Below are 17,237 nucleotides of genomic sequence, written 5' to 3'. Positions count from 1 at the left end.
AAAACTTCTGACAATGTCAATGTAATTCAATATAATAATATATTAATTTCTTTGAACAGTAATAAGCTACCACTCTGATCATACCCCATTCTTCGATACTCCAAGGCAGAACACAGAATGGCCATCAATGACAAGAAACGTATGAAGTAAATCATTATTTCTTGCCCGCTTCACACTCAAAAGGGGGTATCAAGACTCATCATCGTGGATAACGAGACCAAACACTTTCAAGGCTGTATATAAATATTTTCAACAAGTAAGTTGGAACGGTTGTTCATAAACACAACAACTCTTAACAATATGCCAGACATAATGAAGAAAATATTTTTCAATGTGCAACCTCAATTAACCTGAAACATAGAAACAATGCGTGCCATAGGAAAGATAAGAGATTAAAATCCACAGTATATCAAGCAAAATTAGTTTCCAACGTCATTGGAGTGAAACTAACGTAAATAAAATGTCATTAACCCCCATAAAACGAAATCCTAGTTTATCAGAATTACACCTTTTTATTTTACACCTGGAAAATAATCTCTTTTAGGTTGCGTTTGCCTTAAAATTGCTGCAACTGTGTAATTGTGCTTGCTTTAGTAGCTGGGACACTGCTTTTTCCTTTTCAATCTCATCTACCGACTTCCTCACCGTCTCTGCAAGGATTGTGATCTGTCGCATCACCAAGGGCAACACAGCATCTGGCAACACTGCAGTAGTATTTAGTGTTCTGAAACAGAAGAATAAATCACAGAAATTATAATAATAGTTGATAAGTCAGGAGGTCAGGACACAGAGAGGCATCTCTTTCAATGGATTATGGCTTGCTAGGAAGCTTTTATTGGATTTACAGTAATACATGGAGCGGTTCCTCATTCATGACGTGGTCTTAATTCTGCAGTGTGTTTTTCTCTCTATGGCATGTCATTTGCACACATCTGATAATGTGTTCATAAATGTTAGAGAAACCTAGCACCAACTATAACAAGGAAGTTCTATATTGCAAAGTGAAGGGATATGTTATTAACACTTAAAGATGGAGCCTCCCCCAGTTTCCGATTTTTAAAGACACTCCAGCTCCAAAGTGGTAAAGCTTAGAAGGTTCCAGTGCTCATAATATTACTAATGCTCCTTAATCTCCTGTCAAGAGCCAATAAAGCATGTTGTAGTGAATTTCAGAGACCCATCTCTTGGCCTGCATGTTCATTGTTATTCATATTTTGTGCATTATCTCAGAATTTTGCATCATGAATCAATGAAGAAATTAACTAGAATATGGATATAGTAGCAGAGATGGAGGTAGATTACACAATATACATAAACATAAACTATCTATACTCCACGCAGTGTCTGATGGGCAAAAAATCTGTATTCAGCATGTTTCTCTGTTTGGTCCCATTCCTCATCTGCCCTTCGGTCTTCTGTTTTCAAAATAGCTTACACTCCGCTTCCAAAGTGTCCATTGAGTGGCGGCCTAATTGTGTCATAACCAATAGTGCTTTCACTGAGTTTATGTGGAGCTAGAAAGTGTGTACAGTGCTAAAATTTCTGTGTTACACATTGAAGTAATTTAAAATATGACACTGTCAGATTTCAAACACATGTATAAAGACTTATCAGCAGAAAATAAGTCATTTATTATTTTTCAGATGACTGAAGTTTAGCCGTTTCCTTATCGGCTTGGCTTATGTCAAGACAGGACTGCATGCATGGTAAAAACTGATGGGATATCAACCACAATGTCAAAGTTAGACACTTTTTCAACAACAACCTTTTCTCTAGACATTTTTATAATCCACCGAACACCGACATCTCTGTCCCACATCCACATCTCAAACATTAAGAGTAGGTTTCTTTTTTTTATGTAAACATTATAATCTTAAAGGGGACCTATTATGAAAAACACGTTTTTTGTTGCTTTATATATAAAGTGGTCTCCCCTCAGCCTGCCAACTCAGAGAAGGAGGAAAGCAACCAAATTCTGCAGTGTCTGTACAGCCGCCCGGATGAGCCATCCAGTGTGATGTGACTTCTACAAGATCCAGATTCTGCTCCCGTCGTTACGGGAGCAATTTACATCGGTTGGCCTCCGATGCGTGAAACCACGCCCACAACTAACTCCGCCGGCCGGAGCTTCCGAAATTTTTTCGTAGCGGTGTATCACGTCATTCAGGCAGCCAATCAGCACAGTGCCTCATTATCATAGCCCCGCCCACTCAGAATCCTGCATAGATAATGAGGTTAGAGAATGGGATGATAAAGACATGGCTCAGAGGCTGAATTTCTAATTTATTTAGCAAAAACAATCAAAAGCTTGTTTTTAAGACATTCAAGGCCTGTTTAAAATAGGTATTAGATGCCATAATAGGTCCCCTTTAAATGGTTAAAAAGATGCATACCACAGAGGTGCAAATGCTGTCAAGTAGTGTTTGATTCCCAGCTGTGAGATATTTCTGGCCTGCATTGAAATACCTTAAAAAAATGGAATTATAAATGGTTAAAGTGGCCTCATGTGTACCTGTAGCCGTGTGCTTTAGTGTAGCTGGTTTAGTGTAGTGACAGCAGGGAGGTGAAACATGGGGAGGGCTGAAGGAGGCAGTAAGACCCAGAGGAGGAACAGCAGAGAGCGAGTGAGAGAGAGGTGGGAGGAGAGAGAAGGAGGGACTGCTCTCACTCTGGGCTCTGTGCATTGCCGCTCGTGGTGTTACCGCGCCAGTGTGTGTCTCAGCCTGCCAGTGCGAGTGAGTACATTGGTGTGCCTCTGTGTGCGTAAATGTGTGTGTGACTTCAGCGCTCTCTCTGCGTACGACAGGTGGAGATGACATGACTGCAATCGAGAGGAAAAAAGCAAAGGACCTGTAAGGATTTTCACACACCTGAACACATCCACCTTTTCACCTACATTCCCCCCCCACACACACACACACACACACACACACACACACACACACACACACACACACACACACACACACACACACACACACACACACACACACACACACACACACACACACACACACACACACACACACACACACGCACGCACTTTGAAATTCCTGCACTCCTTACTTCCAGGATAAGATACATTGTTGAATGTGTATGCGTGTATGTGCACTGAAAAGCTCTTTTTTCCAGCATCTTATCAGTCAGTCTTTCACCGGCTGACTTTATGTGTACTGTACATGGAGGATAACTGAAACACGCGTAAAGAAACAACAAGCTCCTGATTATTGTTTTCTGATGCCTGCAGACGTGGTCAGCAAGTGTTTCTGCGTCCTGAGGAGAGTTCAGCTCCAGCACTGAGTGCCACACAACCCACCACGTTGTCCGAAAAGCTCCAGGTAGGCTTCTCTTCTCTTCTCTTCTCTTCTCTTCTCTTCTCTTCTCTTCTCTTCTCTTCTCTTCTCTTCTCTTCTCTTCTCTTCTCTTCTCTTCTCTTCTCTTCTCTTCTCTTCTCTTCTCTTCTCTTCTCTTCTCTTCTCTTCTCTTCTCTTCTCCGCGTAAACAGGATGCTATAAGCCCGATGCCCTCATCCCTCACCCCTTAGTCTTTTTTCTTTGTTCATTTTTTAAGCTGTTCAGTGATCGTGGTTCTATAGCAACAAGCACAGTAACCACTAGATACGATCTCCACGTTTTCATCCACAACTCAGCATTTCTATACATGAACTGAGACTTGAATACCCTTTTGAATTAGGGATTTTCTTTTGGTAATCACTCTCTTTCCCCTCTATCCACCTCTTCTGTCTTTATTCTTCTCCGTTCTTGTACTTGGAAACACTGAACTTTAATCTCAAGGAGGTAAGTTTTACTCCTGTTGGTTCAGCCTTTTATACTTCTGGGGAAGTATAAAAAATGATTTGATTTGATCCGCGGTCTCTTCACTTGTCAAAACATAATTTGCATGACACAGAAGCCCACGAACAGCGCTATTGCTCATCAGTGTGATGTGCAGAAAATAGTCCTGTGTCTGTATAAAGTCTTTATAATTGAGAAGATCTTGTGTGTGAGTGTTTGTGTGAATGCATGGTTGAAAAGCACATCACAAAGTGCTTTGCAGTATTAAGGTTATGTTATATTAACCTTCCCTAGTTTCTGTGGATTTGATCTGAGGATTCTTTCAGTGAAAGACTGTGCGTTTAGATGGAAAGAGACAACATAAAAAAGCTACAAACATGAAAGGAAGGAAATTGAACTCAGTGAGCTGTTTTTCATAATTTTACTCATGGATCATCTGAGCTGTGTGTATCATGCAGACTACTGCATTCATTGAGTTAAATTGATGCAGCTTGTTCTTCTTGTCGTAAATCAATAAAGTAATTTTTGGTTTGTCTTTTTTTTTCTTTGGTGACATCTTGTCTTCATCTGTGTTGCTATCTCATTCGAATTTGTTTGGGTTATGACAAGCCAATACCTGAAATCAAAAATTGCTGCTGTCAAGTATCCTCACATGTACCGTCAAGCAGCAAAAACATGTGTGTGTGTATGAGTGTGTGTCTGTTTACGCAGCGTGAGCTTCCTCTTTATATTGCAGAGGGATTTAATGTTGGCAGGGAAATAGAGAAAATGTTTGATTGGCTGCGAGTGTCGACATGTTGAGCTCAGATCCAATTACCTAGAGATGTGCTGTGTGCTCACAGAGATACAGAGACACATGTGCACGTTCAACACCAGCACACATAAAAAAACATGCATGAACTATGTGGGTGTGTGTGTTCTTGTGTTTTGTTTTTCCTTTTACTTCAAAATTTAGTCAGTGCAGCTTCATCGCTTTAAACTTTAAAGTGCTTTCCCATAATCAGGTCTTTGTGGGTTTAATCGGGTTATTTTATTCATACAGGCCTGCGTGCATGAATGTGTCTGTGCCTCTTCATGTTTCTGTGTGTCACAGCAGTAATGCAAGCGTGCGTCAGGCTTTCACGTACATATTTCTCCAGCCAGGTTACATTTGATAAAGTCTTGTCCAACTGCATTCCTCTCTTACACCTTCCTGTGTTTGTTAATGGCACATTGCTGGTGATTTGTTGCTGAAACATCACACAGTCTCTCTGGCTGCTGGTGAACTTGTATTCTCTGTGGATCCTCCACCAAGAGCTATTCAAAAATAAAAGACAAACATATTTGTTAAGTTCTCAAGCAAATCTTTGGGAGGACAAGAATACTTTGAGAATTCATACATTTTTTTTTTCATTGTTGAAAACGTAGTCTTGGCTCACAAAAAGAAAGTAAATGATTGTAACACAAAGAAACCACAGTAGGGACATCAATAACCCAAATAATAAAATATACCTAATAGCAATGCAATGAAACATTTTTATTGCCTTGCCCTTACTTTCACCTAAATTTTGTTAAATGACTCCAAACTTCCTTTCCTTTGAGAATCTTCATAAAATAAACCCCCTTTTGTCCTCCAGTTTACACCCTTACCTCCCTTACACCCTTTGTCGGTGTGCCGTTATTTTCAAGTATTTCATAAGAAACTCCATTGTTTTTTCAGAGTTTTTCTGACACCACTTGTACGTATTTGTGGTAGTTTCTTTGGAGTCATTCTCTTGTTAAACTGTAAATCTTCATATCAGTCTCACATCCGGACAACTCCTGACCAATATGGTATTTTTTTCTCCCGTCTTTCCTGAATAGCCTCCCCACACCCCCACAGGATGATGCTGCCACCACCATGATTTACTGTGGAGATAAGTGTAAATGAGGTGATGCTCAGTGTCTGGTTTTCTTAGTTGGGGCTGGAGCAAAACAGTTTAGGTTGAGAAATTTTCAAACATTGATGCCAGAGATTTTTTTTTCCTTTTCTGGAGGACACATTGTTTTTTTTTTTTTTACTGAAGATGCACTTTTAAAGTGACACTACGTAACTTTTCCACCTTAATATCATATTTCCAGAGTCATTGTGATGGTACATCAACTTCCAACAGGTTTAATGACACCTCTGTCATGATCTGAGGGAGTCTGTATCTCCTTCACTGGCACTATGTAACTTTGAGGAGCATGGTAGGAACCCTGCCACACTAAAAAACTACAAATCGTTACGACTTTGACTGCTTTACGGCATACGTCACTTCCCCCTCCTTCCCGATTCGCAGTCGAGACGAAAATGGCCGGGGCGTGGAGCTCAGAGCTCCGCAGAACCTGTTGCTGCGTTGCGGCTGCAGCAGCTCCACACAACAGACGTGGGGAAAAGATCCTAATGGTTTAACTTTTCACCGGTTTCCTGCTCGGAGGCAGAACCACGCAGGCCAAGTATCTGATATAACAGAGTAAAAGAGTGAAAGAGTCGTCGGCTCGCTTTGGATCGCGGCTGTAACGACCAAACACACAGTAAAGCCTGATTTATGGTTCTGCGTTAAATCGACGCAGACCTACGGCGTAGGGTACGTGGCGACGCGCAACGTACGGTGCGTGTCGCCGCGTACCCTACGCCGTAGGCTCTGCGTCGATTTAACGCAGAACCATAAACAGCCTTAAACCACAAACACTCACACAGACCGGGGTCGGATCAAAACACGGGTTTTATTCCCCACTTCGCCAGCTAAACGCAGTTGCTGGCCAGCTCTCTGCGGTGCAATTAACCCCAATCTTCAGATAAAACTAGTTTGTTGAGGAAAAAATATTAACTCTTATTTGTAGCTGCAGAGGAAAAAAATAATCTCACGAGGAAAAAAAAATATTGCTCATGCCTCTTCACCATAATATAGCAGTCAAAGAAAAGAAAAGAGAAGTAAGAGGGATACAAAACATGTACTGTATGTTGTACTATTATACAAATTTATTGAAACACATGGGTCTTCAGTAATGATTTCATATGGATCCAGACCGTTAATAATCATTATTTTCTCCATATACCGCTCCCTGGCTTCCTTGTTTAAGGTATCCCGGTAAATTCCAGTTCCTTTCCAGCAGTTTAACATCTTTTTTTGCGTTCCTTCTGTTCACTTGGTGAAACAGAAAAGCGTCCCGTGTTCTCTCATCAAAACAAATGCAGCGACGGGACAGGAGTTTTCCGGCAGTACACGCTGGTGCTCATGGGAAACGTAGTGTTCTTTCTGGTAAAACACTACCAATTTTGTCCACAAGATGCCGCCAAACTCAGAAAAGCTGAAAGTTACGTTGTGCTGCTTTAAAGGTGAAAATGTGAGTGACGGGCATATTGAGTACATGATCTCATGTTTATTTTTTTATTTTCTATTTTATTTTTTATTTTACAGCACATTAAGAATCTCACACAAGGTTCCCTGATTATATTGATATCAATTCCATGTTTCTGAACGCGTGCACAATACCATCACGTAAATGGAGAGCCACATGAAGGTCAGCAGAAATAATAAGGCAGAAACTCTTCCCACAGCACGCATGGGCTTGAAGTAAATGTTTCAGACAATTTACTACAACGTTCACACTTTATCTCAGCCAGTGGTCTTCCAGATATTTAATTACAGAGATGTCTGGAAAAAATCTCCACAAAAAGTCAGAAGTGAATGCTGTAGGCGTGCTGGCCCTCTGGAACATGTCAGCATGGACTGGAAATATATCACCTGCCTTTTGGCGAACTCTCAGTGGATTTTCACATACTTTTTTAGTAAGGAATAAGCTTTTCTCTGACCTCTTTGCCATTAAGACCTGGTACTGCATGTACTGCATCTCGTTCAGAGTGATCGTTGGCTCGTCTGACTGAGGCCTTGTTATCACTACTTACTCAGTTTGACTGAGCAACCAAATCTATGAAGTCTGTTCATGCCTCCAAACCTTCTTGACAGAATAGGATGACAGGGCCTACTACACTTTAAATGGTGCGGACGTCTTCTCATACCCTTTTCCAAATCTATCAACATCAGCTGTCATGAGGGATCACTGCAACAGACTGACCACAGTACTGTTGTGCTACCTTTTTCAGTTTGACACTCGCTTACACAAAAAAAATACTCTGAGTATGTTGCCTCGGGCACCATATAGAGTAAGATAAATGTATATTTTCTCTTTTAAGATTCGCTCCATTTGTGCATTGATTGTTTTAATATAATCACATTTTATATATCTCATTTCATACTTCTATGCTTACAGTTAAAATAATCTAAGATACACTGTTAACTGTGAAATCTCATATAAACAGGCTTGCGCTTTGTCAATTATGTCTAAATGCAATGACACGCTCAATGAATCTCTAGAGGTCAGTGTCATTGACGTCTATTGAGGAGGTCTATAAACGTAGCTGTACAAGTGTCCAAAAAGATGACAACTAATGCACAGTGGAAACGACAGATTAATTACTAAATGAGTGGCCTCGAGAGATCTCCTATCTCGACAACATCAGCTGACGGGATGGAAGGAACATGCCTGTGTTCGGCGGTTCATGCAGCTTGTGAGCCTGTAAAGCTGCAAATCAGCAGATTAATCTCTTCTCACTCTCCGGCAGAACAGATGTGGGGATTCATTTGTCAATGAATCAGGGTGATTCACATACTGTATGTATGTGCTTCTGACAGAGGACGCGAGAATGCAACAAAATTTATGCTCCTTGTATTATTGGGTGTAGATATTTTATATCCCCTTTCCACCTCTGGATGTCTGACTGTCAGTGCAAATGCACGTTTCATAACTGCTTATATCGTTGATTCCCTGGCTCTGTTGATCTAGACTCCGTCATTTTGTTGTGCAGAAGGCACCGCATTTTCTCATCCTTTAGTTGTTGTTGATGAGTTAAGAGCAAATGAAAATTCTGGGAAGAATACTGACAGAACACAAAATGAGCTACATGATTTTTTTCTGCTTACATTGGTGTGTGTGTGTGTGTGTGTGTGTGTGAGTGTGTGTGTGTGTGTGTGTGTGTGTGTGTGTGTGTGTGTGTGTGTGTGTGTGTGTGTGTGTGTGTGTGTGTGTGTGTGTGTGTGTGTGTGTGTGTGTGTGTGTGTGTGTGTGTGTGTGTGTGTGTGTGTGTGTGTGTAGTTGAGGGTTTTAAGAGTGCGTGTCTACAGGAACTCTGTGCAGTAGCGCCCTAGATAGCCCGACCTTCATGACATGGAAGTGTTACTGCTGAATGGATCTGGTTTAGTCTATTAAACTGCACTCTCTCATTTTAATTTTCAGTTTTCAGGCAGAAGGGAGCCTGCATGCTCTCATCTCACAGCTTGAAGAACTTGAGGACTGAATTTTCTTGAGGGAATAAAAACATAACTGTTGCATTAGCCATGCTGAACATGCCTTCGCTTGCACACACGTTGTCCTAGTGAAATAAATATTTAAATATCTACCTCAGAAAACATTGCTCATATTATCAAAGAAAATCATTGCAAATTGATTCTTGCAGTAAAACTAGAGCTTACCAGAGCAGATCTGTTATTGTAAAAATGAGCTGAATAAAACAGTGATAGTGCTACTAATATCTAACATTTTCCATTTGATAGGAGACATGAGGAAGCAACGTGTTTGCCCTTCAGATCTGATGTGGCCTTTTCAGCCTTGCATGAAACCTCTTGTGTGTGTTTCCTCTGGTTGGCTCTGCCGTTGTCCTTAATGCCAATATACCAGCGGTCTGACATGCAGCAGCGAGCAGCAAATACAGAGCTTGATATTCAGCACGTTCAGTCAAGTGCACACAGCACTGCAGCCCATTGTTTGGCGAGTGGTGAAACAAATTATTTCAAGCGGTAGCAGGAGATGACTGAACTATGCTGGTAGTACACAGTAGCATAGAATATGGGAAGAGCTGTCAGTACAAATGAATTGTGTCTCTTATTGTGAAATCAAATAACCACTGTATTACACAGCTCTTAAATTCTGCAGGAGCTGCGTTCCCTCTCACACCTCAAGCAGACTATTGCTTGCAGTGACAACATCTTGAAAGTCTTTGCTTTTACAGTATGTACTGTAGATGATGAGATAGCACAGCATTTCAAACCTTAGTGCAAAGAGGAAAAATGAGAGTTTAAACTATAAGGAAATACACTACTCTGGTGAGCAGACATAACAAAGCAGAGTCGTAGAAGCAGTGATAACTTTGCATATTAGAAATGTCAGTTACAAGCAATAAAATCACCCACTGAGCAGATGTTATCTGCATAATTGCAGTAGAAATGCTGATTACCTTGCTTAACCTTTGGAATACTTAGCATTGTAGTCATATATAGCTGCAATGTCATTCCTGCAGTTAATATCCACTGCTAATATCTTTCTGCTCTCAGTGTTATTGCATTGATCACTGGTTACACAAGTGAAGGTACAGGGTGCAGGATAAAAAATAAATAAGATTCCATAATTTCCTCCTCAGTTCTTCATTTCTAATTCCAGAGGGACTCGATGATAATAGTTTAGCTCAAACATGCCTGAGTAGAGGATGCGGCAGAAGGAAATGTACATCGAATGAAATGCATTGAATTGATTGTTCATTAGGTACCTGCAGCCTGTGATCTCGCTTGTTCTCTATCAGATTTAAAACACAGAGCAACTTAACTCATTTTGCAACCATTGTTTCAATTCATTTATTTCAGCAACGCAGATTTGAGCAGTTTAAATATGTTCTGCCCCATGGCTCTGGTGGAGAAAGGAACTTTTCAGTGCTTTTTCAGAGTTTCTTTGTTTATTCAGTTCATTCATATGGATGATTTCTGCAGGGCTTGCTATGATTCCAGGTTGTTGAATAGCATTTTTTTTTTTTTTTTTTTTTTAAAGGTGCAGCCATTACAATAACCTCCACATTGGCATTAAGAATAACAAACCCTCCTCTTTGCATCTAAAACAATGATCAACATGAGCCCCTTAGGCTAAAAGAAAACAATACATCAGTAATAGACTGCCGAATTAACATGCACATAAGTGAAAATCAGTAGGTTGCACTTTTTATTCTGGCAAACTTATTTAAACCCACAGGGTCTCAAGATTATAGTTTCATTTATTTTATTTTTCATTCTTTGAAGTGAAGGTTCAAAGTCCATACAACATCAGTCTGCATCATTCTTTTGATGCTGTTGTTGTCCAGGATGGTGCAGACGTGGAAGCACAGTCCTCAGATAATCGATTGAAGTGGAAAAATTACTTCAGTACAATTTATCACAAGTAAAAGTATTTTATTCAAACTATTAGTAAAACAAAACTACAGAAGTAGCACCAGTAAGAAGCTGTTAACACTGATGTATGTTTATGCCGTATAATATTTCAGTCTTGTTTCTGTTTGAGAGGATGTTTATTTAACTTCTTAACCTCTTGAGACACAGGAAGGGTTTTACTTCTTCAGGGATGGTGTTGGGTCTGACTTATGTGACCAGAACTCATCGTTGGTTTATAAATATAAATGTATCTTCAAAAATCTTGTAGTAATTTACTATACAAAGTAATTTCAGAGCTTTAGTCAGCAAAGTTTTGGCTACTATTATTCTGCACCCATTCTGGTTTACAATGAAGGCCCATATTTTAAAACCGGATCTATGCACACCCTAACGGCAGCTGTAGTAAGAGCGATCACAGATACAACAATACGATCATGTTCAAGTTAACATTGTTAACATTGTTGTTTCTGGCCCAACCTGAAACAACAGGTTTGGCCTGTTGCTCCTCATATTATTTTGCCTTCATCCTCTCCTGCCCTTAAAGGAGCATGAGGCAGGATTGAGGCAGGATTGAGGCAGGATTTATGAAAAAAATTAGTATACGTTTTAAGTTTTCTAGTAATAATGTCAGATGAAGCGTTCCAAACCAAAAAGAATGAGCCCTCTAGTGTATCTCTCCGTTGCCTTGAACAGGCTGTGTGCTGCAAAATGTGCTGCAATTCGGTCCCGAATTTCCCGCGCTGGGCTGCGGATGTGACGTCACATGACGCTGCATGCACGTTCTCCCCGTTCTCCCGTGCCGGCTTTGCTGTTGGCTGCAGTACCCCCGACGGCCGTCGTGGCGAAGGGTGGCGCTAGAGAGTCTCATTTCTTAAAAGGAGCCTCATGCTCCTTTAAAACCTTTACTGACTGCTCAAGGTCTTGACTCTCCATCCACCACCTGAGTAAAATTCTTTCTGATTCTGTTAAACGTCATACATCAACTGTCAAATAAAAACAGATGAGTAAATCCCAGTGTCTACTATGGTTGACAGACACAAAAAGTGCACTGCTAGGTTCAAGTTAAAAATAGAAAAACATTTTCTTTTGAATGTTTGCCATAACCCTATCCTACAAATAAACATATCAAATGTCCACTTTAGAAACACTCTTAATGTATATTTTTCAAGCCCTGTTGTTCTTGCCTCCACTGAGATCCCAGCCAGTTTGAAAATGCAGAGCTCATCTGTCACGCGAGACAAATGATATACATCTGAAAAGGCAAGGGATGTCTTACATGTCCTATGTGACACAACAGGTTTCCGCTCTTTAGCAAATAACGTTTGGAAAATATCCATTGAAAACTGATGTCACCCACAAAGGATAAAAATGATCTTCCAAGTCCTATGACAGCTTGTAAATGTAGTGTTTCCGGGTCCTCTCAGCCGTCCTTATCGCCATATTCATTCTTCCTTGTTGTTTCTCCACCTTTTCAGTGATAATTGTAGGTATTCTTTAGTCACGGGGCTTTAACAGTGATTGAAATAAAAAATTGTAACAATGTAACAAGACACACCAGAACGTACAAAAGGTTTGATTTTTTTTTTCTAATTTCAGTTTTTACACGATAAATGGTCATGCAGATCAATTATATGCACTTATGCTTTGTTTTCTCTGATACAATCTAGAAAAAGCCAAAAACATAATTTTATTTCAAATAGAAAAGGGAAAATTTTGAATACTTTTATGGACTCACCAGCTCAAGAAGAGAAAATGAATCCAATCAACCCATCTTCTACATTATAGGGTTTTTTGGTCTGAGTGGACATTTTAGCATTTATATTCATCTAACGATGTTATTGGACTTTGAGCAGGAATTTCATCATAGAGCTTTTCTTATTCGTTACACTGACCCTGCGTTCACACTGAAAGCGACAAAAATCGCCTGACGCCAGCATCTCGCTGCTTGGTGCGTTCACACTGAAAACAGCATGTTCTGTCGACGGCTGCAGTGGGCGGGGCTTGAAGCTGCGCTGCAGAAGTGGAGGGAACAGTGTATAGTCAACACATATAGCGTGCACATCTTCAGTTTCCCATTTCACCATAGATCACACTTTGGGACGCCTTCTTTATATTTTAGCGTTATTTCCGCGTAGATAAGAGTGAGTTTGATGCTCCTTAACAAGTTTGGTCCGCGGATCAACATCAACCGCCAGAGCCTTTGCTCCCGGTGCGTCACACCAACGCAGAGCCGACGGCGTAGGGTATGCCGTCGATTTAACGCAGAACCATAATTCAGGCTTCGCTGCAGTCTGTCTGCACTGATCACTGACACACCGGGTCGGAGCAGATTTGGTCATGATGTTTAACCTGTGTTTTGTGATTAATAAGCATGGTTTTTAATTATTTTGCGTTGGGTCAATGTAGCAAATAGAATCGTTGGGACCATCCAACCCATCAGATACGTGTTTCACGTGAGCAGTTCAGGTAAAAACGGCAGTCAAATCAGCAAAAATGTCATTTTGCTGGATGAAATATATTAATTCCTGATAAAATAAGTTTGTTAGTGCACAGCTCTGCTCCTGTACGCATGTGAATGAGTGTACGTTTGTGTGTACACAAAAGTACAATCTGCATTGAAGCTTCTTGCTTCGGGAATCCCGGTGTGTGATTGGACGCTGCGTCGGCGTCACCGCTGCTCATTTGCATAAAGTTCAGATTTTTCAACTTCAAATTGATGCGCTGCTCCGGTCGCTCCCGACGCCTCAAATAGAAAGACCTACGTTTTGGCGCAGCGTGCCATGGAGTTTGAAGCAGGTATAGGGAAAGAGCTTTTAACCCTGCGTTCACACTGCTCCCAACGCCTCCGCTGCCTCTGCTGCTCTCGCTGCTCCTGCTGCTCTCGCTGCTTCTCGACGCGCGTTTTCATAGAATATGAATGGCAGCCGGCTGCCTATGACGCCCGTGACGCTTTCAGTGTGAACGCAGGGTGAAAGCGTTACGGGCGTCATAGGCAGCCGGCTGCCATTCATTTTCTATGAAAACGCGCGTCGAGAGGCAGCGGGAGCAGCGAGAGCAGCAGAGGCAGCGGAGGCATCGGGAGCAGTGTGAACGCAGGGTTAAAAGCTCTTTCCCTATACCTGCTTCAAACTCCATGGCACGCTGCGCCAAAACGTAGGTCTTTCTATTTGATCCCTTCGCCTCCTGTGGTGCAGAAGGGCTCGCTGCAGCTGAAGGCGATAGACACCAACACACCGGGAATAAAGTTTTACATTTGCAGGGGATTTTTACATCATGGGGGCAAAGCAGTGTAGCATTTAGTGGTAAAGAGAGCAGAGTAAACTCACACAAGCATCTACTGTTGGGATTTGCCTGCCATGGCACTTTGGGTCCTGTGTAGAGAAGAATAACCACGGACACAAGGGCACCTTCACTTCACAGCGACCCTCTGAGAGTGCTGTATACACTGTCATCGGTGTGTGTGTGTATGTGTGTGTCAGGGTTAGCATTTCTTCTTTGATAAATGGACTGCATTATTTAGTGCTGCTGAGTTTATCTCAAGTGGAACCTTGCAGGATATTGAGCAAGTTCTTCCTCACACTTTCACAGCATGTGTGTGGGTTTGTTTGCGTGCACATGCACTGTGGTGGTATATTTGCTGTCCAAGATCTCTGGTGACTTCCAAATCTCCAAAGAGTACGAGTAGGCAATTGAGCGTTTTTCACTTGCTCAAATAGATAATAATCTTGATACATTCTGTATCAGATGGCTGAGTAAGTATAATAAAAAACTATCCAAGAGAACACCAGATCTCAGAGGCGCTGCAGAAAATAAAAGAGAGAAAATACTGCTGCAATCAAGTGTTTTTGTTTGTCAGGTTCTTTTACATGTCTGAAGATGGTTGTGGTTTTCAATGCTGTTTCATTTATATGCATAGGTGGTAAAGTGGGTCATTCGTTGTTTGCATTATTTTTCTTTTCTTTTCCTGGGAAGATCCTGAACCTCAGTTAACTCGCAAATGGTGCAGATATTGTACATGCATGTTTGTGTGAATGGGAAGATGAAAGTAAAATTATCCAAGTAAACTTTATTTGATTGCCTTTTTCTTTCAAATATGTATTTTCTCTATAGAAAACTGCATCCAGCCATTGAAAGCCATTCCATGGTCCCCATGTGTATCCACAAAGCTTCATATCATGCTGCATTTTTATAAAATAAAATATAAGATTTTTATAAAAAAGGGAGCATTATTTCTGTGGCATTTTGACCAGAACAGTTCAAAGACATGTCATTAGGTCCTTGGGAAATGCATAATATGACAGGGCTCTTTTCTCTGCAGTAATTAATATCACAAAGAGCACTAAAGCAGCTACCTCAGACCTCAGTTTCTATACGAGTCCTTCAATTTTTCTCCTCCCGAAGTGTTCGGCTGTGGAGAGGATGCTTTAATTTATATATGCAACACAGCTTCTTGCAATAATTCCTCTATGGCTCTATGTCTATGATATGAAGCCCTTTTTTCAAAAACACAGTTCACTGAAATCTCAGTAAATAGTCTATGCAATGTTTACTTTACTACAAAGATGCAGCCAATTCTAAGGGTTGGAGTAAGCATGTCAACTCCACACTACCTAATTTTCTTTTTAAAACTGGCATTACAGCTTCCAACAAACATCAAATCTAGCAAGAAGGAGGACATTGGGTGGAACTGGAGATGGGCTGGATCGTTCTAATAGGATAAGATCTCTGATGTCATCTGCTCAATGAATGGCATATTTTCAATTTTAGGTGACTCAGACAATATTGTGTTATTTTAGACCTGGTTTTGATTTGATAGTCCCCAAACCTGTTTTTCAAGAAAACAAAGAAAAATGTGTTTGTCTCCTATAAGCTTGTACTGTAATTTTTTATATCAAATCTGGCCCTTACTGTTCCGCTTTGAAGTAGGGAATTAGGGTTTGCTTGGAGTAGGAGGGTGGCAGGTGAAGACAGAAGGAAGCCAATGACAAATTAGGGTGAGGAGGAAGGCAGGAAAACGAGTGAGCGGTGCTGGCAAGATGATATGTGGGCCATCTGTGGGCTTGAGTGCAGTGCACGGTTGTTACGGAGAAAGAAGCAGGCAGATGAAAACGGCTGTGGATCTGAGGGGCAAAGTAAGGAAGATTAATCCCGAGGATAAAACATACAAAGAATCAGAAATTAAGCATAATACTAGGGTTACCCAGCAGTCCGGGAGGAGCGCGGGGTGATTGAGCAACAGGGGATTAAATGCTGCTGATGGGCAGATAGTAGACAGGCGTATCGGGTGATAATCAATCAGGGAGCTGCTTGGAGTTGAGCGGCTCAGTGACATTCACTGAGGACTCTTTTTATTTCTATTCTATTACTGCTCTTTTCTCCGACTTTCCTTGAATCTTCTCTTTGCATCCTCGTTCCTCCCACAAAAAGCATGATTAGAGAAAAGGATGTAACAGGGATATACTAAAGAGAGAGGTTCTTGCTCATCAGCCTTCATTTTAAACAGATGTAAATTAAATGTGATGAAATGCAGCTGCATCTTATCATTTTCTGTCAGATGGGCCTATCTACTTACTTCTGATTTAGTCTACACATTTGCTTTACTCTGATGTATTTTGTGTATCGTTGCTTATAGCTCCTCCAACAAGCTTCATCCGTCGTAGTCTCTGTCTACTTCAGGTGCAATTTCGGAACTGAAGCATCCTTCAAAATATGTTGCCAACATCTGTTTCCAGGTCACAGGCAAGAGGGTGGCAGAGGGCAGAAAGAGGAGGTATACATTAGATGAGCTTCTGAAAACTGATCTCAGTGTTGTATATTGAAAGATGTCTCAACGTCTATAATGCAGGAGAGAGGAGCTGAGGCTTGTTGGAGGAGCTTTTACAGAGGATGCACATGTGTCTGTTGTGGAAGCATTTTAGCACTGTTTGTATTTGGATGATGACACATTCTTTTGTGACTAATTCATCTATGCATGCTATGCAAACTTAGTTAAAAGGAAAAGCTGAAGTTGTAAAGCAAACTGTTATCGTCACCTGATGGGGCTCATTACGTACGGCTGTAGACACAAAACAATAGCTCTGCCAGGTCAATTTAGTTGAATTAACTGATGACGCTCTATCTGTATAAAGTGGATATTGTCTCAACTGCTTTACTTGTGCATCTTTATTGCATCCTTTGCTAGAATCTCTAT

General features: G+C 41.0%; 1 protein-coding gene and 1 pseudogene across 3 annotated transcripts in view; one reads left to right on the top strand and one right to left on the bottom strand.

The window, feature by feature from the left end:
- LOC133441667 (cGMP-dependent 3',5'-cyclic phosphodiesterase) overlaps nt 1-17,237 on the top strand; it is a 196,671-nt gene that overhangs the window by 60,366 nt on the left and 119,068 nt on the right. The window contains exons 1-3 of one of the 3 annotated variants that reach the window (XM_061719205.1): nt 2,708-2,735; nt 2,807-2,852; nt 3,248-3,338. In XM_061719205.1, the coding sequence (XP_061575189.1) occupies nt 2,818-2,852; nt 3,248-3,338 (126 nt within the window). In that variant the 5' untranslated portion in view covers nt 2,708-2,735; nt 2,807-2,817. Of the gene's footprint in view, nt 1-2,707; nt 2,853-3,247; nt 3,339-17,237 lie in introns of those variants that run through there. The other 2 variants (XM_061719204.1, XM_061719203.1) reach the window with 2 other exon arrangements.
- Nucleotides 69-250, bottom strand: LOC133442684 (small nucleolar RNA U3; annotated as a pseudogene).

This window comes from Cololabis saira, chromosome 4, assembly GCF_033807715.1.
Source record: "Cololabis saira isolate AMF1-May2022 chromosome 4, fColSai1.1, whole genome shotgun sequence".
In the NCBI taxonomy this organism is placed as follows: domain Eukaryota; kingdom Metazoa; phylum Chordata; class Actinopteri; order Beloniformes; family Belonidae; genus Cololabis; species Cololabis saira.
This window is presented reverse-complemented; position numbering and strand designations above follow the sequence as displayed.